Below are 27,381 nucleotides of genomic sequence, written 5' to 3' on the forward strand. Positions count from 1 at the left end.
AGAACATTTTACTGTACATATATGTTTTTATTTGCTCCTCCTCCTCTTCCCCCCACTCTGGGAACCTCGTCATTTATCCTTGTAGTTAGGATTATATTGGATTCCGTCAATCCAGCACCCTTCCTTGAGATGGCTCAGGAACTCTTCAAGCTTTGCCAGGGATCTTTGGGTCTATCACTCCATTGTCTGCTGCTGCCTTCTGCTCTTCTTCTCTTTAAATCTGGATGCCACCTCTACAGGAAATTCAATTTACTCCTTTTCAGCATCAAGTGAATCGTCAGGATGGCAAAAGAGGCCAACAGCGTCAGTACCCCCGTCACTGTGTAAGTCAGACCCAGGAAAAGGCCTCCTCCCCCGATCCATGTCAGAGTGGAAAGGACAACGGACTTTTCTCCTTGGAACATGGTTACTGGAAAGTCTAAGAAGATCTGTTAAGGACCTGGCTCAGTATTTATCATCTATACCATAGCATATGCAAACACACTAAATTAAGTTATATAAAATTGATCTTTTTCACAGACAAAAAAAAAACCCAACCTAGGTGATTATTCTGTTTCATGTGTTTCCACGCAGTCAAATAAAACTCTTATCTTGCTAGAATAAAATTAGTCATAACAAGGCTCTCTTCAACATATCTATAGTGTAGAAAGAAGATGTGGACACAAATAGATCTGGATGACTTGTCAATAGCTGGCTAGTGAATGGATAATCTAACTCCCTTTGATGAGTCCAAGGTAGCACAAAGGATAGAGACAGCGCTCTTCACAGCAAACCTGAGGCTTTATTCGTGAACCGGAAGACTCAGAAAAGGCCAAGTTCCTTAACTGGCTAAGGCTTGAGTCCCTTCAACAGAGAAAATTCCTTCCGAGGAGTAAGAACAATAAATAAAGCCTCAGGATGAACACAGAAACATTTTTTGGTGAGAACTCTAAATCTAAAAGAAGGGTGCTTGTCAGGGTTTTGAAAAGTCAGTGTCCTGTTGCCTGTGAGAAAGTGTTTGAAGTGGGCTTGCTATGTAGCATTGTAATGATATCATCTTCATGGGGCTTGTGGCCTGAGGGTTTTAAACATCTGGTGCCTTTTGTAAATGAAACAAATAAACAAACAAAGCCTTCTCATAGCAACACAGACGACAGAGGCATTTCCCAGCCAAGCCCTTAAAGGGCTTCCAATCTCTTGGCAATGAACTATTTAAAGGCGCAAGGAACTATGTTAGGAACAAATATCTCTCTCTCTCTCTCTCTCTCTCTCTCTCTCTCTCTCTCTCTCTCTCTCTCTCTCTCTCTCCCTCCCTCCCTATCTCTCCCTTCATTATCACTTGGTCTTTTATCTTCCAGTGTTGCCTTACCTGTGTTCTCTCCCAGTTCAATTGAAAGAGTCCTATTCTCACCTCCAGACCCCCCTTTTCCCTTTCAGTAGGAGAGAGTGATGCTGCAGGCTAGGTTTACTTCTTTAGCCTGGCCATCACACAGGGGGAGTGCAAACAGGGACTGACACTCAGCATTGAAGCTGTGTACAATCAGCTTCCAATCAGCGGCCAAGTGTGGCTGTTAGGAGAGTCATGGAGGAGACTTAGCATGTCCAGAGAGGAGAATAGAAACAGTGTATCGCTTTTAGGGTATGGCTTCCTTTCGTCATTCTCATCCCAGACTCATTACAGCCAAGGGAGAGGGCAGCATTGTTTTCTGTCTGTGCTATCTCTCCTCTACTTTACTGTTATGGTCGACACAGGTCTGTGGGATCAGGAGATTCAACTTGAGAGACACCAGGCAACATTCTATCCCTGTTTTAAAGCAACCACTGCAAGAGAAAGCAAAGGTTGATAGGACAGGGATGTCAGTCAGCAGGGATCCCACAGAGGAGCAGCTCTACTTTTCCATTGGAGAGTTCTACAAACCTGCTCCAGGAGAGAGAAGAAATGGAGGAGAGAGAGAAGAAATTTCACATTGTGGTTTTCCATCCCGGGACTAGGGATAGAGCTCAGGGAAAGAGCATTTGCTCTGTCCTGGGGAAAAAGAGAAACAGGAGTTTCTCATTCAGCCTCACTGGGAGCTAGAGAGACTTTACACAAGAGGACAGTTCAGTGTGGAGCAGCTCTGGCCTGCTGGGTGTCCTCTAGAACAATCTCAGCCAGTAACCCTGGCATGTTATAAGAGGTGTGTGTGCTTAATTGGGTGGCTGTTTCAAAGCTGAGTGTGAGCCTGCCTAAGAAATCTACCTGCTTTGGGGACATGAGCTCTGAAGACCACAGTTAATATAAATTATGTGTAAATTTATAACTTCTTAAAGATAAGGCTTAGTTACACTTTATAGTTAAATCTTCATTTTTTGTTTTTTTTTTTAAATCAAGAGTCACATTTGTGTTTTTGAATTTGAAGGGAAAAAAAATCACAATCTGTTATTCAAACATATGTCTCCTAACTTGGCCCACATGTCTGTTACTAAGACATCGACTCCCACTGCTGGCTCTGATCCGAAGAGAGGAAGCGTACACATGTGCAGCACACAGCTCACAGCACTCCTGGCAGGGCCTGAGCCAAGCTGTCCGTAGCCACACAGTGAAGTCTTCATCGAGCAAGCCGTTGCTTGCTGGCTCGTCTGTATCTGGTTCATAGGTAGGGTTGGCCACGAACAGAAGCTTCACCCTTCCTGGGGTGGTAAGCGGGGGAGATGGGCTTCCTTCACTCTAACACACTTCTGTCTAAAAGTTCTATAGTCTCTGTCAGTTTCTGCTATTCTAGTCTACCCTCCAACTGTACTCTTACTATCCCCTCCCCCTCTACTTTCTTAACTCCCTCATCTCATTCCACTCTATACGACAGTGCCTTACCCCAATGCTTTAGATGTCTAGGCTCTACCATTTATTGGTCTTTCTTGGGGACAAATTATTCCCCTATTTATCCATACCTGACAGTGCTACTGGCTGCTGGTCCTTAAAAAAACAAAACAAAACAAAACAAAACAAAAAACCAAAAGACATATTAAGTATCTAATCTGGACACAGTTACATAATGATATTTGATAGTGGACCCTGCATCTGCCACTTCTGCACACTGTTTTGGCTGAAGGTACTTGAAAGTCATTAAGGACAAGGTGGGCACACTGCCTTTCCACTCGCTCCTGAAAATGTAGCGGGAGTTGACAAATGCCCTCAGACATGTGAAGACAGACTTTCAGTCAGGTGTGGGGATAAACATCTTTAATCTCAGCACTTGGGAGACAGAGGTTAGGGCCAGCCTGGTCTACAGAGGGAGTTCTAGGACAGCCAGGGTTACATAGTGAGACCCTGTCACAAAAAAAAAGAAAGAAAGAAAGAAAGGAAAGGAAAGGAAAGGAAAGGAAAGGAAAGGAAAGGAAAGGAAAGGAAAGGAAAGGAAAGAAAAGAAAAGAAAAGAAAAGAAAAGAAAAGAAAAGAAAGGAAAGGAAGGAAGAAAGAAAGGAAGGAAGGAAGGAAGAAAGAAAAAGGAAGAAAAAAAAGAAAGGGAAGGAAGGAAAAAAGGAATTTAAACAAAGAAGTAAGGAAGAAATATTGTTGCCATCAGGAATCTGCACAAACAAATTTGGTCACACCAACCCTCAGGTGTTCTTCCACAACTGATAACTCCTTTTAAAACCAGTATATAAATGTACCCAGTCATCACTTCTTTGGGGCTCCTTTTCTTGGGAGGGTTCCAAAATACAGTAGTGTAATCTATCAAAATTTGTACCTTTTCCCCTGACACCTCAGTCCCAAGCCCCACCCCCAGCCCCCTGAATGGAAGGGGCGGTGCTTTCCTCTTGCGGGCATTCCCACAAGACAAGCTCTCTGTTTCTCAGTGCTCCACCTATCTGCCCGGAGGGCACACACAGAATATGGCGCACGCCTTTAATCCCAGCACTCGGGAGGCAGAGGCAGGCGGATTTCTGAGTTCGAGGCCAGCCTGGTCTACAAAGAGAGTTCCAGGACAGCCAGGGCTACACAGAGAAACCCTGTCTCGAAAAACCAAAAAAAAAAAAAAAAAAAAGAATTCTACAACTAGTAGCCAGATTTTGCCTTCACTCGGAGGAAGGGGCGTGGCATAGGAGGATACTGTAGGAGATGCTCAAACTGTAGTTACCAGCAGGTAAGCCTTCGGCGAAGGCGTGCACGCGGTTCAGTCGGCGGTACAGTTTTTTGAAAGTGGGAAAGGCAGCCGTCCGCATCCACACAATGAAGTCCTCATTGATAAAGCCATTGTTCCCTGGGTCATCTAGATCCAGTTCATAGATAGGTTTGGCCCAGTGCAGAGGCTTCGAACTTCCTGTGGCGGGCGGGGCATGAGGAATAGGACAGAGAAGAGTCAGTTCGCCCTTCAGTTTCTCCAACAAGAAAGAACTGCATTCCCAATGAAAGAGAAATAGAAATTTGACTTTAAAAACCGAGTGCGCATAGGAGTTTAACAAGCAATCATTAATTATATTGGCTTTAAGCATTCTAAGGGACGTATAAGATAATTATGTAGGGCTAATGAGAGATGATATCAGGGCTTGTAGGATAGTTCAGTGGTCAGCGTGAGTGCTGTCAAGACTGCAGACCTGAGTTCAATTCCTGAAACCCACAAAGTGGGAGAAGAGATTCGGCTTCTGACTTCTCCCAGATGAATGTAGCACACTCATTCTTGCCCCATATACACACCCACACTCACCCCATGATAAATAAATGTAGAAGAAGGAAGGAAGGACGGAAGGAAGGAAGGAAAGGAAGGAAGGAAGGAAGGAAGGAAGGAAGGAAGGAAGGAAGGAAGGAAGGAAGGAAGGAAGGAAGAGAAGGAAGGGGCCAGCACTGGAACCACAGGCCTAGTAGAAGAAGCCAGGAGACATATCTATGTTGACTTTGCACCAACTCTTACAAGTCTGTTTTCTACAGAGAGCATGGTTGTCCCCACTCTACAGAGCATTCTTGAGAACAGAATCACCTCATCCATCCGCTAACATTTACTCCCCAGTGCCTGGAACACAACAGGTATTCAATGAATGCTCAATGAAGGGACCAAAGAGGTTTACTCAGTCTGCCACAGTTGATAGAATCCATGCTGAATTTCAGATAGCTAACCAACAACAGCAACTTGTGAGAGGAACTTTTTTTTTGCTACTTTAAGGCTAGCTCCTCTACCCACAGGAAACTCAAAAAATAAACAAGAAGCCTCTTAGACTGCTGTGACGTCACATGCTTTTAATCCCACCTCTTGGGAGGTAGAGACAGGTGACTCAGTGAATTCTCAGTCAGCCAAAACTACATAGTGATACTTTGCCTCAAAGACAACAACAACAAACAAAAGCTCAAAACTAAAACACCACTCTTTCTCAGCTGGAACTGTCGGCTTCTCACAGAAACCCCCAGACATGAGCTTACAATTTTTATAAGCTCATTTTATCGTTTTTTTTTTTGTTTTGATAAAAGGTGTTTTTATAAAAGGTGTTTATAAAAGCCACATTAAGTGTAGTATAGTACATTCATCTAATATTTCCTTTGGAAATAATCCTGAGCTAGAGAATCTTCCTCTGCAAACATCTATTTTGCAACCTCCACCCTCCATTTTGGCCCTTCTCAAGACATCACTCATTCACTCTAGTTAAAAAATGTGTTTGGGGCTCACATTACAGTCCCCAGCTACTTTCAAATTTGTCTTGTACCCATGACCCAAGACAGTGAATGTCAGGGATAACTCGTGCCAGATACAGCTTTGTTAGAAATGCAGGGTCCGATGCCTTCTTCCTGTGTGTCTGAAGAGAGTGACAGTGCACATAAAATAAACCAATCTTAAAACAACAACAACAACGACGACGAAAGGTTGGTTTCAAGACCTCTCTATCACCTAATCCTACCACTTCCCATGTGTCTAGATGGTCTGTGACATCAGCTTTCTTATTTTCCAAGTTAATTTGGGTCATTTGTTTCCATCCATCCATCCATCCATCCATCCATCCATCCATCCATCCATGCATGCATCCATTCAATAACAATTTTGACCATACAATTTACTATGTATCAAAGTTCAAGGATAATAAAATAAAAACTGCATAATTTCCTTGAAGAAACTTATAGACAGCTACTATGCAGAGTATAATGTGATAACTCTTTAAGTCAGGAACAAGGGACAGCAAGAAATAAGAGAAAGCCAAAGACTCTATAGTACAGGCCTGAAGATATTGTGGTAAAACTAAACAACAGAATGATGTTGTCTCGTTCCTTGAAGAACTAATGATTGACTTTAAATTCAGAGACTAGATGTGCTTGTCAGCACAGGACAGCCCCAGTTGATGGCTGGTGTGCAGGAGCCCAAGCCATTTAGAATTTATTCCAAGCAGTCTATATGCATGCCTGTGACTTCATTCTTTCAGCCTCTGGACATGGACTGGCCCTGAAGTTGGTGAGATGTACATGTGCCGTGAATAGGGTGACTTCCTTAACTTGTGACTGATAAGCAGAGACATTTTAATCAAAACACAATGTAAGGCATCCCTGTGACCCCTGCCAGCTGCTCAGCACTCGAGCCAGCCACTGCACAGTTTCTGACTTTGCCTGTCAGATGTGTGAAGCTGCCAAGCTGTAACTCAGAGGGGCTGGTGCTTAGGGCTCGGAGTCCAGGCAATTATAGATCCAGGTCTATGTTCATCTTGCCTATGTAGGAAATAGATGCTGAGCCATCCTGCTGATGCGTACGTGCTCTCAACAGCCACTTTGCAATATGCTCTAAATGGATCACTAGGTATTATTTGATACCGGACTTTTATTTGCTAGGAAACTCTTTTAACTGTGAAGAGCTTGGATGCATGATTGGTGTAAAATAAGTGCATTTTCTTCAGTTGATGGGAATGACATGGTCTGGCTGACGCCATTCCACATGGCAGCAACAGTGATGCTACTGATCGTGTGAAAACAGAAGATAGAAATGAGGAGGACTTCTGAACTTATGAAAAGTCTGTGAGTGAGGACTGCGTACAGACAGCGGTTTTAACTCCTACAGAAGGTCCATTTATATATCCTCCTGGGAGCATGCCTTCATTGGGATTCAGTGAAGCTGGTTGTGCCGTGGCACACACCTTTAGTCCTAAGGCTCAGTAGTCAGGGGTAGGGGGATCTCTGCGAGTCCAAGGGTCAGCCAGAGTGAGACTGTGAGACCCTGTTCCCAGAAAATAAGAAATAAATGCCTTCACTTTTATTTTTATTTATTTGTTTGTTTGTTTGTTTGTTTTTTATATAGCTTTTGAGGCAAAGTCTCACTTTGTGTCTCAGATTGGCCTGAAGTTTGTGGTCCTCCTTTTCCAGATTCCTTAGACCTGGGATGGCTGTATGCCATTCCACTGTGTGTGTGTGTGTGTGTGTGTGTGATGTACCTGTGCATATATGCACAAGCATGTATACATACATATATATATATATATATATATATATATATATATATATATGAGCATGTGTACACTCATAAGCACTGCTGGTTGTCTTCCACCTCATCTTTTGAGGTAGGGTCTTTCCTGAACTTAGAATACACCAATTGGCTAGACTGTCTGACTAGTGGAGCTCCCGGGGACTGGACCACCAACCCAAGAGTGCACATGGAGAGACCCATGGCTCCGGCCGTCTATGTGGCAGAGGACGGCCTTGTTGAACATCAATGGGAGGAGAGGCCCTTTGGCCTGAGGGTGTTTAATGCCCCAGTGTAGGGGCATGCCAGGGCGGGAAGATGGGAGTGGGAGCACCCTCATAGAAGCAGGGGGAGAGGGATGGAATTGCGGGTTTCTGAACCCGAGACCTGGAAAGGGGAAAACATTTGAAATGTAAATAAAGAAAATATCCAATTAAAAAAAAATGTTTGGCTAGGGGCTCCAGGAACCTACCTGTTTCCTCCTGTTCCCAGCACATAGTCACAAGTAGGCACTATCACACCTAGTTTTTTTGTGGGTAGCTGGGATTCGAACCCCTGTCCTCAGGCTTGTGCAGCAGGCACATTACCTACTGAGCTCTCTCCCTAGTCCCCAAGTTTTTACTTAAAATTGTTTTCATAGCCAAAGAAATGATCTGTTGCCTTCATTAGCACAGAACGAACTGCGAACTGTTAAATGAAGCCAGTTTTATGTGAATGTCTTCAGACCGGAAAACTCAGGCAATAATAAACCCCTGGGTTTAATTTCTCATAGAATCAAAGCAAAGCTCTTGGAAGGTCAACCATGAAGATAACAACCTGTCATTTATTACAGATGTTACTGTAAACTCAGTTAAGAACTTGAGTGAAAATTTTAAATGGTTTGCTTTTGTAGTGATAGAAGAAGTGTCTATTTGGTGGAGCAGAACCCCAGAGTGAATGAAGCTAATTCCCTCAGTTAAACAGGAAAGCAACAGAGAGGAAATGTCTTTAAACAGGTATGGTACATACATAAATCACATGAATGCTACAAGACATTACATACTTCAGCATGAATATCATCCATTAAACAGGATGTTCAGAGGACCTGACATCTTAAGGAATGTTTCTGCATACCAACAACTCATGTGTTGCACAATGATCCCGGACTTTTTTTTTTTTTTTCTAATGAGCCCTTTAACTTTCAGTTGCATTTTGTGCAAGTTAATTGAAAATCTTTTCTTAAAGTATGCAAAATAGGTAATGTCAGAAAGATACCTTGGGAAGTCTTTGTGAACAATACTTATTGAAAACTAAATTTCCGAATGAGGAAACATTAGTATGTACTTATATGGCAGCAAAGGAATAATTGAGCACATTATAGAATGATAGTTCAGTATAATCATGCCTTGGATTATTTTGGTTTCTATAAAGACTATTGGTACTTTTGATTAAAAAGATTTTTGTGCCAGAAAAAAAGTGATATTGAGAAAGTCCAGGATTTATATGATAGCATCTAAACTTAATGAGAAATTCAAAAAATAGGAGAAAAAATCCTATGAAATAAAACTTTCCCACAAAAATATTTGGGTTAAAATGCTAACATATGGGGCTGGAGAGATGGCTCAGTGGTTAAGAATACTCACTGACTACTCTTTTAGAGGTCCTGAGTTCAATTCCCAGCAACCACATGGTGCCTCACAATCATCTGCAATGGGATCTCATGACCTCTTCTAGTGTGTCTGAAGACAGAGACAGTGTAGTCATACATAAAATAAATAAATCTTTAATAAAAAAATGCTAACATACTTCTCTACAATGACAGACAACTCCATTTTCCTCCATTTAACCAAATAGGCTGTGAGCATGGAGACAGTCTTTACTCAGAGTCAAAAGAGAAGACTCATTTAAAGGTCAAATCAATGTCAAATTGATTACCTACAGAATTCATCTTTTAAAGTTGCAAACAATTTTTTGAAACAATTAAAAATAATAAGGCCATAACACTTACTGCCAAAAAAATCAATTTAGCTTGTGAATAGATATTCAAAAATTATTTGAAGTATTATTTTCAAATATTTTGATAATGACAAAGGAAATATTTTTTAAAATGTTTAATATACATTTATATATGTAAAAATTTGGAAAAACAGCATTTTAAAAGTAGATTTAAATTTTTATTTATTTATTTATTTTTCTTTCTTTCTTTATTTATTTTTATTTTTCATTTCGTTCTTTTAGATTTAAATTTTTTAAGTGGGCTTGTGTAGAGTTATTTTATAGGCTAATCAATACTGTATCAATTTATTAATCAATAAATGAAAACTTCAAATAAGAAACATACTTTTTTTTATTCTAAAATATGTATCCAGTTGAAGACAGGCATGGTGGTGCTTGCCTTTAATGCAAGGACTCTGAAGTCAGAGGCAGATGGATCTCTGAGTTTGAGGCCAGCTTGGTCTACACAGTGAGTTCCAGGACAGCAAAAGCTACACAGAGAAACCTTGCCTTGAAATAACAAACAAAGCATCAGACAAAAAAAAAAAATGTATCCAGTTGCATAATAAATTACAGCTTAAACCCAAACTTTCTAAACCACTTACTTTTTTCTTAACAGCTAATTGGAACAAAGCACAGAACCAATTATTTTTAGTTTCGAATAGGGAGACAATGGTGGTGCCCAAGATGGGGAAAGTTAGAACAGGAGTCAAAGAAAAAAAGGTGCCTCAGGGCATACCCCACCCCTGGACCAATTATAAAAACATACAGGAACTGGGTAGTCTGGTCTACACAGTGAGCTCAGGACAGCTACGCAGAGATACCCTGTATCATGAAAACACACACAGAGTGAGAGGGAGGGATGGGGGTGGGGATGGAGGTGGGGGTGGGGGTGGTGTGACATCTTTCTGGATCATACCTGCAAACGTACTGGTGAAGTTACTGGATCTTGGATTCCGAAATTTGACATACTTATCTGTCCACCATGTAAGTCCACTCTTTAGCATTGGGACGTCTATCTGTGTAGATGAATTCAGGTTGTATGAAAGAGTTATGGTATCTGAAATAAATTTAAAATCACAGTGGACATGTTAGGTAGCCATTTTGCCACCTTTCAAAATGACCCAGACCCAGATGAAAAACAAATTAGGGTGGTTTTTGGTTTTTGTTTTTTGTTTTCTCTAGACACTCAACACGCCTACAGGCCATACATGCTGATTCATGAGATCATTTTTTCCTTTACCAACACTGGGCCAATTATTGAAAAATATTCTTTGGCTCCATTTAACTCATGTTCCCTGATTATTCCTTCAGATTGCTGGCGAGGGAGAAGTTATTTACAAACGAAATGCCAGACATTAATGTTCTGGCTTATCCTGGATAAAATATTTGGCACTAAGCAAGTAAATTAAACCAGCTACTCTGCTTCCCGGGTAACATCCCAGATGTAGAGGGGGTGGGGTTACATAGTTATGAAGGAGGTAGGTAAAAGTCACCTACCGTTGAATATGCTGTTGGCAATTGCACCACAAGGAATGATGGGAGTGTCATTGTGGGACACTTGGAACGGATCACAGTTCGTAGTATCCTGTATGCAAGATGATGCATCAATTAGAAGTGTTTTTGGCAAACTCAGACTATTGAAAGAGAGGCTACTGGCAAGGTGCATCAACCGTCACTAGTGGATGGGCTGCTCTCTGTGCTTCTCAGGCTTTCTGGCTCACTTAGACCTCAAAATGCTCATTCTTTGGAGATATGTGCGCTTGTGGGTGTCTAGAGATGTTGTTTCCTTGTTAACAGTACAGAGAATGTCAAAAGTATTTGCAGGAAGGATTTTTACCTTGCTATGCTGAGTATCACATCAGGTCTCTATGGAAACAGTTTTTAAAACCTTCCTGTTAAAGTGTACCATACTCAGAGGGCCCCTTGGCTCAGGTTCCAGAGCCAGATTACTTCACTGGGAAGTGCTTCGCTAAACATGTTTAGGTTATCACTTCCATAGACCGTCAAGAGAAGAGTCTCGCTAACATATGTGAACTGCTGACAATAAAAACTTAGGTCCACAAAGATATCCAGTTCAACAAAGGCTTTTATTCAGGAAATTCTTTAAGTAGGATAGATCAAGGGCTTCAGTTATAGAAAGGACAGACAAACAGGATTAGCAAGTGAGCCAAATAGAGACCAAGGTCTCTTAAAATTCATGAAAGGCTAATTACTCAGTTGCCAAACAATACCTGGTTTAAAGGGGGACAGCGCTCTCTCTCTCTCTCTCTCTCTCCTGGTAATATTTACCCAAAACGCTCAGCCCCTTCACCTTAAGTAAGAATGAAGCAAACGTTTCTATCTTTAAAAACCTAGATGCCGAGGCCTGCCCCACGCCTGTCTTTTAGATGGAAATAACCACCTGGCTTAAAACAAAAGAAGAGAACATTGCACCAAATGGAACTGAGCCTTACCCAAATATCCTTACCCACCAATTGGCTATTGCTTCTTGATAAGATATATTGATAGAGATTCTGATAGAAACCATACAGTTTGTAGTACATATAAACATCACCCTGCATAGAAGAAGGAAAAAAAAAGAAGCAATGACTATGAATTAACTGGAACATTAGTAAGCATTAACACCCCACACCCGATTAAAATAGACAACAGTACACAAAACACTGATGGGAACTGAAAGCTTCTTTTTAAAAGTAGAAACTAGAACCTCAAAAAGAAAATCAATCAATCAATCAATCAATCAATCAAACCAAAACCAAAACAAGACAGCATCTCTCTGAGTAGCCCTGGCTGATGTGGGAGCAGGCTGGCCTTGAATTTATAGGGATCTGCCGGCCTCTACCTCTGGAGTGCTGGGATTAAAGGCAAGCACCACCATGCTCAGCTTTAGGCTGTGTGGCTTCAATACATTCACTTCAGGTTTACAAATACCGTCTCTTTTTGGTAGCCCCAGGAAAAATGCTTTGCACAGCATATTCTAAAGTTTAAAAAAAAATACTATTCACAAGATTTCAATACCTAGATATTTTTCCTTGATGAAACTCAAGTTTCCCTTTGGGTGTCCCTGGTCAATCTAAAACAGTCGGAACATCAGCAGCACTGGTATAAACTTTCCCAGCTGCCTCTTCGGTGTGGTAGCTCCAGGTGCAGAAGTAGTTCTTAACCTGCGGCTCACCGTCCCCTTCAAGGGTCAGTCCTTTCATAGGGAGTTGCCTAAGCCCATCAGAATACTCAGATATTTATGCTATGATTCATAAAAGTTGCAAGATTACAGTCCTGAAGTAGCAAGGGAAATCATTTTGTGGCTGGAGGTCACCGCAGCATGAGAAACTGTATTAAAGGGTCGCAGCATCAGGAAGCTGGAGACTTGTGTAGCTGATGTGATTTGAGACATCAAAGTCCAACAACATCCCGGGGATTTTCCCAGTAAGAGTGGGGTGTATGTGTGGCTCCACTAAGAGGGAGCTGCTGCCCATCCATTATTTGCTAATGCTCTTAGTGGTCCAGCAGTCAACAGCTGTTAACAATGTTCCAGTGAAGAACAGGCTGCGTATTAAGGTGTTGCTGGAGACTGTGCTGTCCTGCAGTATATTTATACTATGACATAGTGAGATGGGGACCTCCTGTCTGTGGAGATGTGTTAAAACCTGTGAGGAATCTAGTCTCGTTGCACTAAATGGTAGTCTGGGAGCAATAGGGTAGATAGCATTATTGTGCTTATTTTGGGACGGATGGAGTCTGGTGTGTTGAGTGCTTTAGTAGTGACTTGGTTTTAGTTGAACAACCTCCCTAGGAGGATTATATGGGGTGTGGTTCTGAGTTTGTGGGACAGTTGTCATGGAGTGACCAGAAGGAGGTGCTGGCTGGCTGGCTGGCTGGCTGGGCTGACTGTGGGTGTGTGTATACCCCTGATTGGATAATGGACCTGTGCTTATCTTTGTATTCTGCCAAAGCTGCAGGCGGTGGTTTGATGGTGAATTCTATCTTTCATTAGGTGATGTAACTTGAAACTGGAATCACCAAGCATGTGCAGGTTAGTATGCGCGCTAGACACATGGACGCTCCTGCGCTCAGGCTGCGGTAAAGTATGTCAATAGCTTAGCCACAAGTTCTCTGCTTTCCCCAAAGACACAGACAAATGGGAAGTCATACTACGTTTTATCTTTGACTTATTTTTTTTCCTTTCTTCCTTCAAATAGTTAACTATTCTGAACCTTCAAGATGGAAAGAGGAATTTAGAAGTTAGGAGGGATGCAAGGGTAGGAGGAGCTGGGTACAGACTAGATCAAGAAAGGTCAGCAGGCTGACAGGAAGGCTTATGGCATGCCATATCTCACAGGACTCTCCTCTCCTGGAGAGAACTTACCTTAGTCACTCTGATGTATCAGTCCCTGGTTCACAAGGCTCCCTGGAACCCTGGCCTTTGTGCAGAATGACTTCAGATCCCAGAGCTAGGGTTACCCTTCAGCTTTGATCCCAGCAGTAAAAGCTGAGAAGGGATATTTTTTTATGCCTCCATGGTCTTATCTAGCAGTCAAGACTTAAATGAGAACTGTATTTTATTCTGCTTCCCAAAGATATTTCAAAAGGTGTATCCTGTGCTCTGCCTTCTGAACTCTTTCTCCTCTTCCTCAGTGCCCTTCCACCTCCAGCATTCCCACCCTGCTGCCCTGCCACATACCCGGCTCCCTCCTTTCTTTCGGAATGTCCCTGAAGGAACCCAGGTACCAGCTGATTTTTGTTCCGTGTCTCCACTGAACTCCTTACCTTAGGGCTACTTACAACTCATTCAGCTTGTCCCAAACCCAAGCCATTATCAGTTCCTGAAAACCGACATACTTCTCCCCTCGCCCCCTCTTTCTTAAAGGTCAGAGTGGACAGCTCTCCTTGCCAGGAGTTTCAGGAGGTTTCTCCACTGGTCCTTCCTAGGGCATGTTAACACCGGAGTTTAACTAACGCAACAGCAGGGACTTCCCTTTATGTTTCTTGGCATTCCTCCCACTGCCAGAGAGCCAGGCTGAGATCCTCTTTGGGACTGAACACGAACGACTACTATGTTATGATGACATGGGGCTGCTGAATCCAACTGCCTGGTGAGTGACACCAACTTAATGTGTGACTTTGCCCAACTCGCAAAGCTTCTTAGTCCAGTAACGTTTTCCCCTAACTCGAGGTGTTACGGCGGAACAAATTCTACAGCCCTGCCCATGCAGATATTTATGGTAGAACCCTGCGGGAAGCGGGTACCGCCACATGGGCCAAGATGGCGCTCTGGCCCATTGCCAGGCCCGTGAACCCTGCATGTTTACTGCCTTGCTGGAGCATGCGCAGTGAAACTGCATGCATATTCCTCATGATCCAGATCTATCAGCCTATCTGTGACTCTGTGACTACTTGAGCTCGTGCCTGGAGCTTGTGTGATTCTGATTGGATGAGGTGGGGTGGACTGAGATGAGTTCAGTTGCTGCGAATATAGGAGAAGAGCGCTTGCTGTAAGAGGAGAAGGGGGAAGAAGCTGCTGGGGAGAGAGCTGTAAGTGAAAAAGCTCCAAGTAAAGAAGCTGCTGTGTAAACCCAACTTGTTGTCCGTGTCATTCTTGTCTCTGTGGGTCGAAGACAATGGCAGAACCGAGTGGCCGATCTCACAAGTTATGTTGGAAAGTTAAGAATCTTCAAGTTTAGAAACATAAAAAAAAAAAAAAAAAAAACAACAACAACAAAAAAAAAAAAAACAAGAAAGACAAGGGCATGCTGAGGGTGTGTAGCATCATGGGTTCGAGACTCACCCTTTCCACCTCTCTATTTCTTGTCTCTTTCAGGTTTTGGAAAGGATTTGATGGAAAATGCAAACCGGGCATGGAGAGGTACGAGGAAGTACAAGACCATGAAGTTGATGGAACTCACCTCCATTTTCTCTGGAAGGTAAAAGGGAAGAGAGCAGTTGCATGCTTTGTCAAAATTAGAACTATCTTCCCGGAGCTGAGCGCAATTCGCACACGTCTTTGTGTAATTTATCTGTCAGAATCGAAAAACAATAGTTCACTTAAAGGTCATATGAGTCCACATCTTAAAATTCAATGCCCAAGCCTCCCTCCCCCTTCCATCCCCCCCCCCCCTTTTGGGATGGATCCTGCGACAGGGCTAGAGGGCAGTCTGCTGCGTGGGCGAGCTTTTCTGGGGTACATGGGAGGAACCCTTCTCACAGTCTCTCATTTGAAGTCGCCTGAAGGCATTTTTCACTGGCCGGGAACTCCATGTGTCTGTGGCATGCTTATGTGATCTGCTGGGGTGACGCGGCTGCCCTTCTTAGTCATAGGAGTGGCTACTAGGAAGGTATTAGTCAAGGGTTTGTGAACACTATGCCCACAGCCCGAGTCTAATCACCTTCGCAGGGAACTCATTCTCTATTTTCCATTTTATTGTATGGAAAATATTCATATTAATTATTTTACATGTCCTCTGAAAGAAGTTACTAAAAGCGACCGAACGGGATAGCAAATATTTCCAGACTATATTACTGATGTATGTGGAATAGTTCTCAGCCCGAGAAGGTGTTGTATTCTGCTTTTTCAAAGTTAAGTTCTCTGAGAAATTATGTAATGAATTATTTTAAAAAGAGTCACATGTCCCAAGTGGGTGACTCCCGTGTGCTCTGGCAAAGCAGCCAGCAGTCAGTTCTGGGAGGATGCAGCCAGAAGATAGTGTGGGAGTTGTGGGGGCAGGGGGAGCTCAGAGAAAAGGGCCCAGGGGTTGCACCCTCCCCAGCCCCGTGGGCAGATTCCCTGTCCATGAAGAAGAGTAATGAGAGGATTCTGGGAGCATGGAAGTGCAGAAGAGCAAGGGTGTGGCTTTCTCTTTGGTCAGGTGCCGATGGTATGAAGGATTCTTTTGAAGAGAAAACTAATGGGAAAGAGAAGAAATATTGAACTGTGCAAAGCCCCTGAAGGAGCTGAAGTATAAATTCAGTAATGTACTAGAGGGCTTTAAGTCACCGTTCTTTATACACATGACATGGCTTGAATGGCTACTTTGATAATATTTATGCCTTTTCTGGCTGTAGACGATACTTTAATTTATAAAGAACATTGAGGAACAGGACAGTACGCCAGCCAAGAGCCAGCACAGAGAGCAAGCACACTGAGTTGAGCCAAGGGACCTGAGGCTCCAAGGTGGCCCAAACTCTTGTTGGACTGGAGTATTATATTTGACCTCCAATGCCTACATTTTGATCACCAGTACATTTCACGTGACAGTTTGTCTACAAGTGATGTCACACGGGAGTGCACTTTATCTCATAGATTCCATTTTGAGTTATGGAAACAGAATTAGAAGAGATGTTTCATGATCATACAAGTTTTGATTAGATGGTATCTCTGTTGCTTTCTACCTCTAAGAACAGGTGAGAAGTGCATATCCCTCATATACTGTGACTGTAATGAATGTATGAGCAATTCGGTGTTCAGCTGAACTTGTAAGTCTATAGATTAAAAAATAACACAACAAAGAATGAAATCTGCTATTATAGAATCTGAGAGGCGGGTGACATTTGTACTTAAAGTGACTTGTAAAGAGTGATTCCTTGTGCTCCAAGGCTAAATGAAAAAAGGGAAGGCCAACTTTGAACTCTTTTCTCCTAGGCAAGAGCTTGGACATCCTGGCTTGTGGTGTTCAGTTTATCTTTATTACTTGGTGAAATTAAAAACAAAAACAAAACTTCTCTGTGCAAATGGAGATTTACCCTCTAGCCATTGCTGGTTCTCTAATAAGGTATTAGAGGCAAACCTGTCTGAAACACACAAAACAAACTATCAAGCGGACTTACTGAAAAATACCCTACAAAGGCATGGGATAAAAGCATTTTGTTAATAGTTATTTGAAGACTGGCCTTAGTCAACAGTCAATAATAGATGGGGTCACTGTCTCATGCCCAAGATAACATAATTCAGCAATGACTGCTTCTTAGTGAAGACTCCCCCTTCCCTGCACACTGCCAAGTCTTCCTTCCAGAGAAAAAAAGATAGGAAAAAAAAAACCTGCTGGAGAGGCAAATAAAATGTGCTGTTTCTAAAATAAAGATCAACCTCACTTGTAAACATACGGCTTTCTTAATCACTCATCTCTGTCAGCATAGACAAGTTTCATGGATTAGAATGGAATTGCCCATGTAGAACAAGCTGGCCATGAACTCATGGAAAACCAATTGTCTCTGCCTCCCAAGTTCCAGGATTAAGGGTTTGTGCCACTATAGTTGGATGAAAATGAGATTTTTATATACCACCACGGGGATGTAAATTATGGAAAACCACTATGGAAAACAGTGTAGGGATCCTTCAAACAGGTGGGTATGTCATAAGATCTGGCCATCTCACCAAGTATAGAGCTGAAGGAAATGAAATCAGCACATCAAAGAGGTACCCATATATTTTTTGTCCTATTCATAATGTTATGGAATCAATTTCATTGTCCATTGACAGATGAATAAACAGAACTTTATTTGGTCATAAAGATAAAAATCTTGTCATTTGCAGCAAGATGAATGCATACAGAGAATAGTAGGATAACAGATATTGCATGGTCTCACTTATATATATCAGATTTACTCGGTTCATCTGCAGACAGAATAGTTCATTAGCCAGAGGCCAAGAAGGCCAGTGGCAGGAGTGTAGCTGAATGAGGCAAACTGAACGCAGAAACAATAATCCTTGTGAGGTGTCCACCCTGCCCGGGGGGGCTTTGCCTGAGCACATGGGGGAGCCATCTTGGTTCCCTGATCCCTCAGAGATGAGTCTGCACAGGTGAGAGTGTGAACTACAGAAGCTACACAGCTTCTGGGACAGGCGGAAGCAACACCACTTCTGGGGCAGACCCTGTTTCGGGCTCCAGACATCAGGGCACCTTCCCCGCCAGAGGAGAGGTGTCCGTCCCACCCGAGAGGTATTTGCTGGAACACTAGGGGAGTCATCTCTGGTCCTAGATCTCTCAGATACTAGTCTGTGCAGGTGAGAGTGAGGACTACAGAAGCTACACAGCTTCTGGGACAGGCCCTGTTTCGGGCCTTCATCTTCGGCCAGGAGGCAGGTTCGAACACCAAATATCTGTGTACCTTCCCTGCAAGAGGAGAGCTTCCCTGCAGAGAGTACTCTGACCACTGAAACTCAGGAGAGAGCTAGACTACCAGGTCTGCTGACAGAGGCTAACAGAATCACGGGAGGAACAAGCTCCAACCAGAACAACTATAATAACTAACTCAAGAGATTACCAGATGGCGAAAGGCAAACGTAAGAATCTCGGTAACAGAAACCAAGACCACTCACCATCATCAGAACACAGCACTCCCACCTCAGCCAGTCCTGGATACCCCAACACACCCGAAAAGCTAGACTTGGATTTAAAAGCAGATCTTATGGTGATGGTAGAGGACATCAAGAAGGACTTTAATAACTCACTTAAAGAAATATAGGAGAACACTGCTAAAGAGGTAGAATTCCTTAAAGAAAAACAGGAAAACACACCAAACAGGTGACGGAAATGGACAAAACCATACAAGACCTAAAAGGGGAAGTAGAAACAATAAAGAAAACCCAAAGTGAGACAACGCTGGAGAAAGAAACCCTAGGAAAGAAATCTGGAACCAGAGATGTGAGCATCAGCAACAGAATACAAGAGATGGAAGAGAGAATCTCAGGTGCAGATGATTCCATAGAGAACATGGGCACAACAATCAAAAAAAATGCAAAATGGAAAAAGATCCTAACTCAAAACATCCAGGAAATTCAGGGCACAATGAGAAGACCAAACCTAAGGATAATAGAAGTAGATGAGAATGAAGATTTTCAACTTAAAGGACCAGCAAATATCTTCAACAAAATTATAGAAGAAAACTTCCCAAACCTAAAGAAAGAGATGCCCATGAACATACAAGAAGCCTACAGAACTCCAAATAGACTGGACCAGAAAAGAAATTCCTCCCGACACATAATAATCAGAACAACAAATGCACTAAATAAAGATAGAATATTAAAAGCAGTAAGGGAAAAAGGTCAAGTAACATATAAAGGCAGGCCTATTAGAATTACACCAGACTTCTCACCAGAGACTATGAAAGCCAGAAGAGCCTGGACAGATGTTATACAGACACTAAGAGAACACAAATGCCAGCCCAGGCCACTATACCCAGCCAAACTCTCAATTACCATAGATGAAGAAATCAAAGTATTCCACGACAAAACCAAATTCACACATTATCTTTCCATGAATCCAGCCCTTCAAAGGATAATAGCAGAAAAAAACCAATACAAGGACGGAAACCACACCCTAGAAAAAGCAAGAAAGTAATCCTTCAACAAACCTAAAAGACAGCCACAAGAACAGAATGCCAACTCTAACAACAAAAGTAATAGGAAGCAACAATTACTTTTCCTTAATATCTCTTAATATCAATGGACTCAATTCCCCAATAAAAAGATATAGACTAACAGACTGGCTACACAAACAGGACGCAACATTTTGCTGCTTACAGGAAACCCATCTCAGGGAAACAGACACTACCTAAGAGTGAAAGGCTGGAAAACAACTTCGAAGCAAACGGTCTGAAGAAACAAGCGGGAGTAGCCATTCTATTATCAAATAAAATCGACTTCCAACCCAAAGTTATCAAAAAAGATAAGGAAGGACACTTCATACTCATCAAAGGTAAACTCTTCAAAGATGAACACTCAATCCTGAATATCTATGCTCCAAATGCAAGGGCAGCCACATTCATTAAAGAAACTTTAGTAAAGCTCAAAGCACACATTGCACCTCACACAATAATAGTGGGAGACTTCAACACCACACTTTCATCAATGGACAGATCATGGAAACAGAAACTAAACAGAGACAGTGAAACTAACAGAAGTTATGAAACAAATGGATTTAACAGATATCTACAGAACATTTTATCCTAAAACAAAAGGATATACCTTCTTCTCAGCACCTCATGGTACCTTCTCCAAAATTGACCACATAATTGGTCACAAAACAGGCCTCAACAGATACAAAAATATTGAAATTGTCCCATGCATCCTATCAGGTCACCATGGACTAAGGCTGATCTTCAATAAAAACATAAATAATAGAAAGCCAACATTCATGTGGAAACTAAACAACACACTCCTCAATGATACCTTGGTCAAGAAAGGAATAAAGAAAGAAATTAAAGACTTTAGAGTTCAATGAAAATGAAGCCACAACATACCCAAACTTATGGGACACAATGAAAGCATTTCTAAAAGGAAAACTCATAGCTCTGAGTGCCTCCAAAAAGAAACTAGAGAGAGCACACACTAACAGCTCGACAACACACCTAAAAGCACTAGAACAAAAGGAAGCAAATTCACCCAAGAGGAGTAGACGGCAGGAAATAATCAAACTCAGGGATGAAATCAAACAAGTAGAAACAAGAACTATTCAAAGAATCAACCAAATGAGGAGCTAGTTCTTTGAGAAAATCTACAAGATAGATAAACCCTTAGCCAGATTCACTAGAGGGCACAGGGATAGTATCCTAATTAACAAAATCAGAAATGAAAAGGGAGACATAACAACAGATCCTGAAGAAATCCAAAATACCATCAGTTCCTTCTACAAAAGACTACACTCAACAAAACTGGAAAACCTGGGTGAAATGGACAAATTTCTAGACAGATACCACGTACCAAAGTTAAATCAGGACCAGATTAATGACCTAGACAGTCCTATATCCCCTAAAGAAATAGAAGCAGTCATTAATAGTCTCCCAACCAAAAAAAAAAAAAAAAAAAAAAAAAAAAAGCCCAGGACCAGATGGGTTTAGTGCAGAGTTCTATCAGACCTTCAAAGAAGATCTAATTCCAGTTCTTCTCAAACTATTCCACAAAATAGAAACAGAAGGTACTCTACCCAATTCATTCTACGAAGCCACAATTACTCTGATACTTAAACCACAGAAAGACCCAACAAAGACAGAGAACTTCAGACCATTTTCCGTTATGAATATCGATGCAAAAATACTCAATAAAATTCTTGCTAACCGAATCCAAGAACACATCAAAACAATCATCCATGTTGACCAAGTAGGTTTCACTCCAGGGATGCAAGGATGGTTTTATATACGGAAATTCATCAACATAATCCACTATATAAACAAACTCAAAGACAAAAGCAACAAGATCCTCTCGTTAGATGCTGAGAAAGCATTTGACAAAATCCAACACCCATTCATGATAAAAGTGTTGGAAAGATCAGGAATTCAAGGCCCATACCTAAACATGATGAAAGCAAATCTACAGCAAACCAGTAGCCAACATCAAAGTAAATGGTGAGAAGCTGGAAGCAATTCCACTAAAATCAGGGACTAGACAAGGATGCCCACTTTCTCCCTACCTATTCAATATAGTACTTGAAGTCCTAGCCAGAGCAATTCGACAACAAAAGGAGATCAAGAAGATACAAATTGGAAAGGAAGAAGTCAAAATATCACTTTTTGCAGATGATATGATAGTATATATAAGTGACCCTAAAAATTCCACCAGAGAACTCCTAAACCTGATAAACAGCTTCAGTGAAGTAGCTGGATATAAAATTAACTCAAACAAGTCAATGACCTTTCTCTACACAAAGGATAAACTGGCTGAGAAAGAAATTAGGGAAACAACACCCTTCACAACAGTCACAAATAATATAAAATACCTTGGTGTGACTCTAACTTAGGAAGTGAAAGATCTGTATGGTAAGAATTTCAAGTCTCTGAAGAAAGAAATTAAAGATCTCAGAAGATGGAAAGATCTCCCATGCTCATGGATTGGCAGGATCAATATAGTAAAAATGGCTATCTTGCCAAAAGCAATCTACAGATTCAATGCAATCCCCATCAAAATTCTAACTCAATTCTTCAGCAAATTAGAAAGGGCAATCTGCAAATTCATCTGGAATAACAAAAAACCTAGGATATCAAAACTCTTCTCAAGGATAAAAGAACCTCTGGTGGAATCACCATGCCTGACCTAAAGCTTTACTACAGAGCAATTGTGATAAAAACTGCATGGTACTGGTATAGTGACAGACAGAAAGAAATTAGGGAAACAACACCCTTCACAACAGTCACAAATAATATAAAATACCTTGGTGTGACTCTAACTTAGGAAGTGAAAGATCTGTATGGTAAGAATTTCAAGTCTCTGAAGAAAGAAATTAAAGATCTCAGAAGATGGAAAGATCTCCCATGCTCATGGATTGGATAAAAACTGCATGGTACTGGTATAGTGACAGACAAGTAGACCAATGGAATAGAATTGAAGACCCAGAAATGAACCCACACACCTATGGTCACTTGATCTTTGACAAGGGAGCTAAAAACATCCAGTGGAAAAAAGAAAGCATTTTCAACAAATGGTGCTGGCACAACTGGCGGTTATCATGAAGAAGAATGCGAATTGATCCATTCCTATTTACTTGTACTAAGGTCAAATCTAAGTGGATCAAGGAACTCCACATAAAACCAGAGACAGTGAAACTTATAGAGAAAGTGGGGAAAAGCCTCGAAGATATGGGCACAGGGGAAAAATTCCTGAATAGAACAGCAATGGCTTGTGCTGTAAGATCGAGAATTGTCAAATGGGACCTCATAAAATTACAAAGCTTCTGTAAGGCAAAAGACACCATCAATAAGACAAAAAGGCCTCCAACAGATTGGGAAAGGATCTTTACCAATCCTAAATCAGATAGGGGACTAATATCCAATATATATAAAGGACTCAAGAAGGTGGACTCCAAAAAATCAAATAACCCCATTAAAAAATGGGGCTCAGAGCTAAACAAAGAATTCTCACCTGAGGAATACCGAATGGCTGAGAAGCACCTGAAAAAATGTTCAACATCCTTAATCATCAGGGAAATGCAAATCAAAACAACCCTGAGATTCCACCTCACACCAGTCAGAATGGCTAAGATCAAAAATTCAGGTGACAGCAGATGCTGGTGAGGATGTGGAGAAAGAGGAACACTCCTCCATTGTTGGTGGGATTGCAAGCTGTACAACCACTCTGGAAGTCAGTCTGGTGGTTCCTCAGAAAACCGGACATAGTACTATCTGGGCATATATCCAGATGTTCCAACCAATAAGAAGGAAACATGCTCAACTATGTTTATAGCAGCCTTATTTATAATAGCCAGAAGCTGGAAAGAACCCAGATGTCCCTCAACAGAGGAATGGATACAGAAAATGTGGTACATTTACACAATGGAATACTACTCAGGTATTAAAAAGAATGAATTTATGAAATTCCTATGCAAATTGATGGACCTGGAGGGTATCATCCTGAGTGAGGTAACCCAATTACAAAAGAACTCATATGATATGTACTCACTGATAAGTGGATATTAGCCCAGAAACTTAGAATACCCAAGATACAGGATACAATTTGCAAAACACATGAAACTCAAGAAGAAGGAAGACCAAAGTGTGGGCATTTTGCCCCTTCTTAGAATTGGGAACAAAACACCCATGGAAGGAGTTACAGAGGCAATGTTTGGAGCTGAGATGAAAGGATGGACCATCTAGAGACTGCCTCATGTGAGGATCCATCCCATAAACAGCCACCAAACGCTGACACCATTGCACACACCAGCAAGATTTTGTTGAAAGGACCCTGGTATAGCTGTTTCTTGTGAGGCTATGCAGGGGCCTGGCAAACACAGAGGTGGATTCTCACAGTCAGGTATTGGATGGAACACAGGGCTCCCAATGGAGGAGCTAGAGAAAGTACCCAAGGAGCTAAAGGGGTCTGCATCCCTATAGGTGGAACAACAATATGAACTAACCGGTACCCCCAGAGCTCGTGTCTCTAGCTGCATATGTAGCAGAAGATGGCCTAGTCGTCCATCATTGGGAAGAGAGACCCCTTGGTCTTGCAGACTTTATATTCCTCAGTATAGGGGAACGCCAGGGCCAAGATGTGGGAGTTGGTGGGTAGGGGAGTGTGTGTGGGGGAGGGTATGGGGGACTTTTGGGATAGCATTTGAAATGTAAATGAAGAAAATACCTAATTAAAAAAAAAAGAACAATCCTTGTGCTGCCTAGCATAGCATTGTGCCCATGGCTCACAGTACCTTCCTTTATACTTCATGAATAAATAGGAGAGAGGACCTAGAATGTAGTCACAATGAAGTGGCAAGGAGAGGAAAATCATAACTCCCTTAATTGGCATATATACATGTATGTATGTATGCATGCATGCATGTACTGAAAAAAATCACTGCGCCTAGTAAATTACTACAACCATGACATGTTAACTTCACAGGAATAACATTTAAAAAATGTGCATGCTTTTAAGAACCCAAGATCTTTCTTTTTGCTGGCTCTGTGCTCTGTATCCAATAATGTAACCTGTATAGGATTACTGGAGCATGGCAATCTTTTGAACTTGCCTCTCTTCTTTCACCTGTTTGCTGCTTGCTCACTTCTTTATGGTCACCTGACTTGGCCAAGCTCTTGTACTTTTCTTTTCTTCTTCTTCCCTTTATTTTTAAAGATTTATTTATTTATTATATGTAAGTACACTGCAGCTGTCTTCAGACACACCAGAAGAGGGAGTCAGATCTTGTTATGGATGGTTGTGAGCCACCATGTGGTTGCTGGGATTTGAACTTGGGACCTTCAAGAAGGTCAGAGATGACCAACATGACAATAGGAATGAGTGAAGTCATCACTGTGGGCTCTTCCTGTCTACATCCCCTGCCAGCCCAAAGTTGGGTGGATCCAGTCATATCTCGTTTCCTGCAGAAGGGCTATGTCCTTAAAGTGATCGCTCCCATTTATTGTCCCAAACTGAAAATCTTTGGAAATTAAAAACATAACACTGGACAAACCTCAATTTTCTTGGTGCTCTTTGCAGACAACAGAAGGATGATGCCTATAGAGAGGCAGAATCCTCCTGTGATGAAAAAGATAGAGAGGACCACGGAGGCAGATAGATTTAGTTGCTGGGTGGGCAACGTTTGCTGTTTCAATGCTGTGTTTTCTGGCAGTCTGGACAGGTCATACTGGGGCATCATCTCCATCTTGGTCCTGTGGGTAACTCACATACTTTTGGGACATATAGAACATTCATACTTAAAACTATTATCACATAATGCTAATGGTACATGAAGAATTATATGAAGCCATGAATTCACTTTTGCTTTCTGATCTTTCTCTCTAAGCAGACCTGCTACGTACAGGAAGTGCAGCTCTCTCCAGGCGCTCCTGGGTGTATTTTATTGAGGCTCAGAAAGGCTGCCATGCTAAACGCCATAGCTATAAGTGTTCTCCCCCTTAATGTCTAGAAAAACCAACATCTATAACAATTGCTTGGAAGCAGTTGTCACGGCTTGTTTCAGAGATTTGTTGAGTACGTCAAGGCAAAACCTTCCCAAATTTATCTTTAGAAACCTGTGCAAATCGTTGGTGATTATTACAAGCAAATTTAGGGCTATCCACTTTGCCCGAATGTGGCTACAGTCTAACAGGAATATGAACTAAATTAGGGGAAACACTCTGAAATTACAGCTAGCTTTGCCATTTGTGATGATACAGAAGGAAAAACAAACAGGGATTTGGAGAATATATATGTGTGCACTTAAGTAACTTCAACAGCTTTCTTTTTTTTTCTTTTCTTCTTCTTCCCTTTATTTTTAAAGATTTATTTATTTATTATATGTAAGTACACTGCAGCTGTCTTCAGACACACCAGAAGAGGGAGTCAGATCTTGTTATGGATGGTTGTGAGCCACCATGTGGTTGCTGGGATTTGAACTTGGGACCTTCAAGAAGGTCAGTCAGTGCTCTTAACCACTGAGTCCAACAGCTTTCTTTTTTGTTTGGTTTGCTTTCTTTTTTCATATACAAGAAAGACCCAGGCAGAAGATGTAGATCACAACATCTCGTTTTGCAGCTGGAGAGATGGCTTAGTGTTTAAGAGCACTGGTTGCTTTTCCTGAGGACTCAGGTTTGATTCCCAGCACCCATAGGGTGGTTCATAGCTGTCTGTAATTCCAGTCCCAGGTGATCTGATGCCCTCTTCTGGCCTTCTTGGCCACTACATGCACACAGTGCACAGACATTTACTCAGGCAAAATATTCATACACATAACATAAAAATAAAAATCTTGAAAGAAAAAGTCTCTCTTAAGCTCTCTTTGATCTACTCGTAGGTTAGTGAAGTATTATCAGATACTCAGCCTTGCCGTACAGCATTGGCTCTGTTCTGAGGGTTTTCTGCGATGGCTGTAAACAATCTATAATTATTCATTTAAAAATGCCAGAGGATACAGACTAAGACTTTTATAAAGTAGGCAGAGAAGCCATAGTGTGTGTGTGTTTTTGAGAGAGAGAGAGAGAGAGAGAGAGAGAGAGAGAGAGAGAGAGGGCAATGACAAATGTACCAGGATTTAAAAGAATATCAAGAGAATGCAAATACATACAGTAGATTTCCAATTCAGAATCAACCTTTATACTTGCAAAACAAGCAAAACAAAAGCGAATTACTCATGGAAAAGTTCCAATGCAAATTTGAATCTGACCTGCAAGTGCTGACAGCCAGGCTGCTGCTGCCCACTGTGTGAGATGTCAGGGAACACTTGCAGTCAACATCTATGAACTGTTGTTAAATGAGCCTGGCTAAGGGCTTGGGCAGCAATAGACCGGAGATTAGATTATGTGTGCAAAATTGTCTCACAAGGCATCAGGCACGTTTGTGACACAAGTCCCTGGTCCCATGTTGGAACAGCTAATGCTCTGTAAGAGAGTTATCTCTAGAACAAACCATTAAGAACAGCATTTCTTAGCCTTCTTATAAGACAAGGTGGCAAACTACAGAGTTTCACAGGCAGTGTATTAGTCCTGGCTCTCCAAGAAATCAAATCTCTAGATACATAAATATATATTATATAAGGAATGGTCTCACACAAGTATAGAGGTGAAGTCCCAATCTGCAGAGTCCAGCCAGTGTCCCAGTAGAGTTCTG

General features: G+C 41.7%; 1 protein-coding gene across 3 annotated transcripts; it reads right to left on the reverse strand.

Moving 5' to 3' along the window:
• LOC110311735 (cell cycle control protein 50C) lies at window positions 1–27,381 on the reverse strand. 3 transcript variants are annotated; one of them, XM_021185238.2, is made up of 8 exons: window positions 27,324–27,381; window positions 25,247–25,463; window positions 15,266–15,376; window positions 11,816–11,917; window positions 10,860–10,947; window positions 10,279–10,419; window positions 4,071–4,280; window positions 1–418 (listed from the first exon to the last, which is right to left on the reverse strand). In XM_021185238.2, exons 2-8 carry the CDS (start codon window positions 25,436–25,438, stop codon window positions 234–236), a joined length of 1,029 nt encoding a protein of 342 aa, XP_021040897.1. In that variant the 5' UTR covers window positions 25,439–25,463; window positions 27,324–27,381; the 3' UTR covers window positions 1–233. The 3 variants fall into 3 exon arrangements, with proteins under 3 accessions (XP_021040897.1, XP_021040898.1, XP_021040899.1); XM_021185239.2 differs by having other exon boundaries at window positions 25,247–25,445; window positions 27,324–27,375; XM_021185240.3 differs by lacking the exon at window positions 27,324–27,381 and adding an exon at window positions 26,939–27,037 and having other exon boundaries at window positions 25,247–25,445.

Source organism: Mus caroli, unplaced genomic scaffold, assembly GCF_978045245.1.
Source record: "Mus caroli unplaced genomic scaffold, Mus_caroli_1 scaffold_17, whole genome shotgun sequence".
Lineage (NCBI taxonomy): Eukaryota > Metazoa > Chordata > Mammalia > Rodentia > Muridae > Mus > Mus caroli.

Bases quoted from the DNA above. Each gene is read 5' to 3' on its own strand.
- LOC110311735 (XM_021185238.2), bottom strand. From the start codon at position 25,438: ATGGAGATGATGCCCCAGTATGACCTGTCCAGACTGCCAGAAAACACA. The intron at 15,377-25,246 runs GTTTGTCCAGTG...CGATTCTGACAG, and splicing joins AGAGCACCAAGAAAATTGAG to ATAAATTACACAAAGACGTG. The intron at 10,948-11,815 runs GTAAGGCTCAGT...TCTTGCATACAG, and splicing joins TGGTGGGTAAGGATATTTGG to GATACTACGAACTGTGATCC.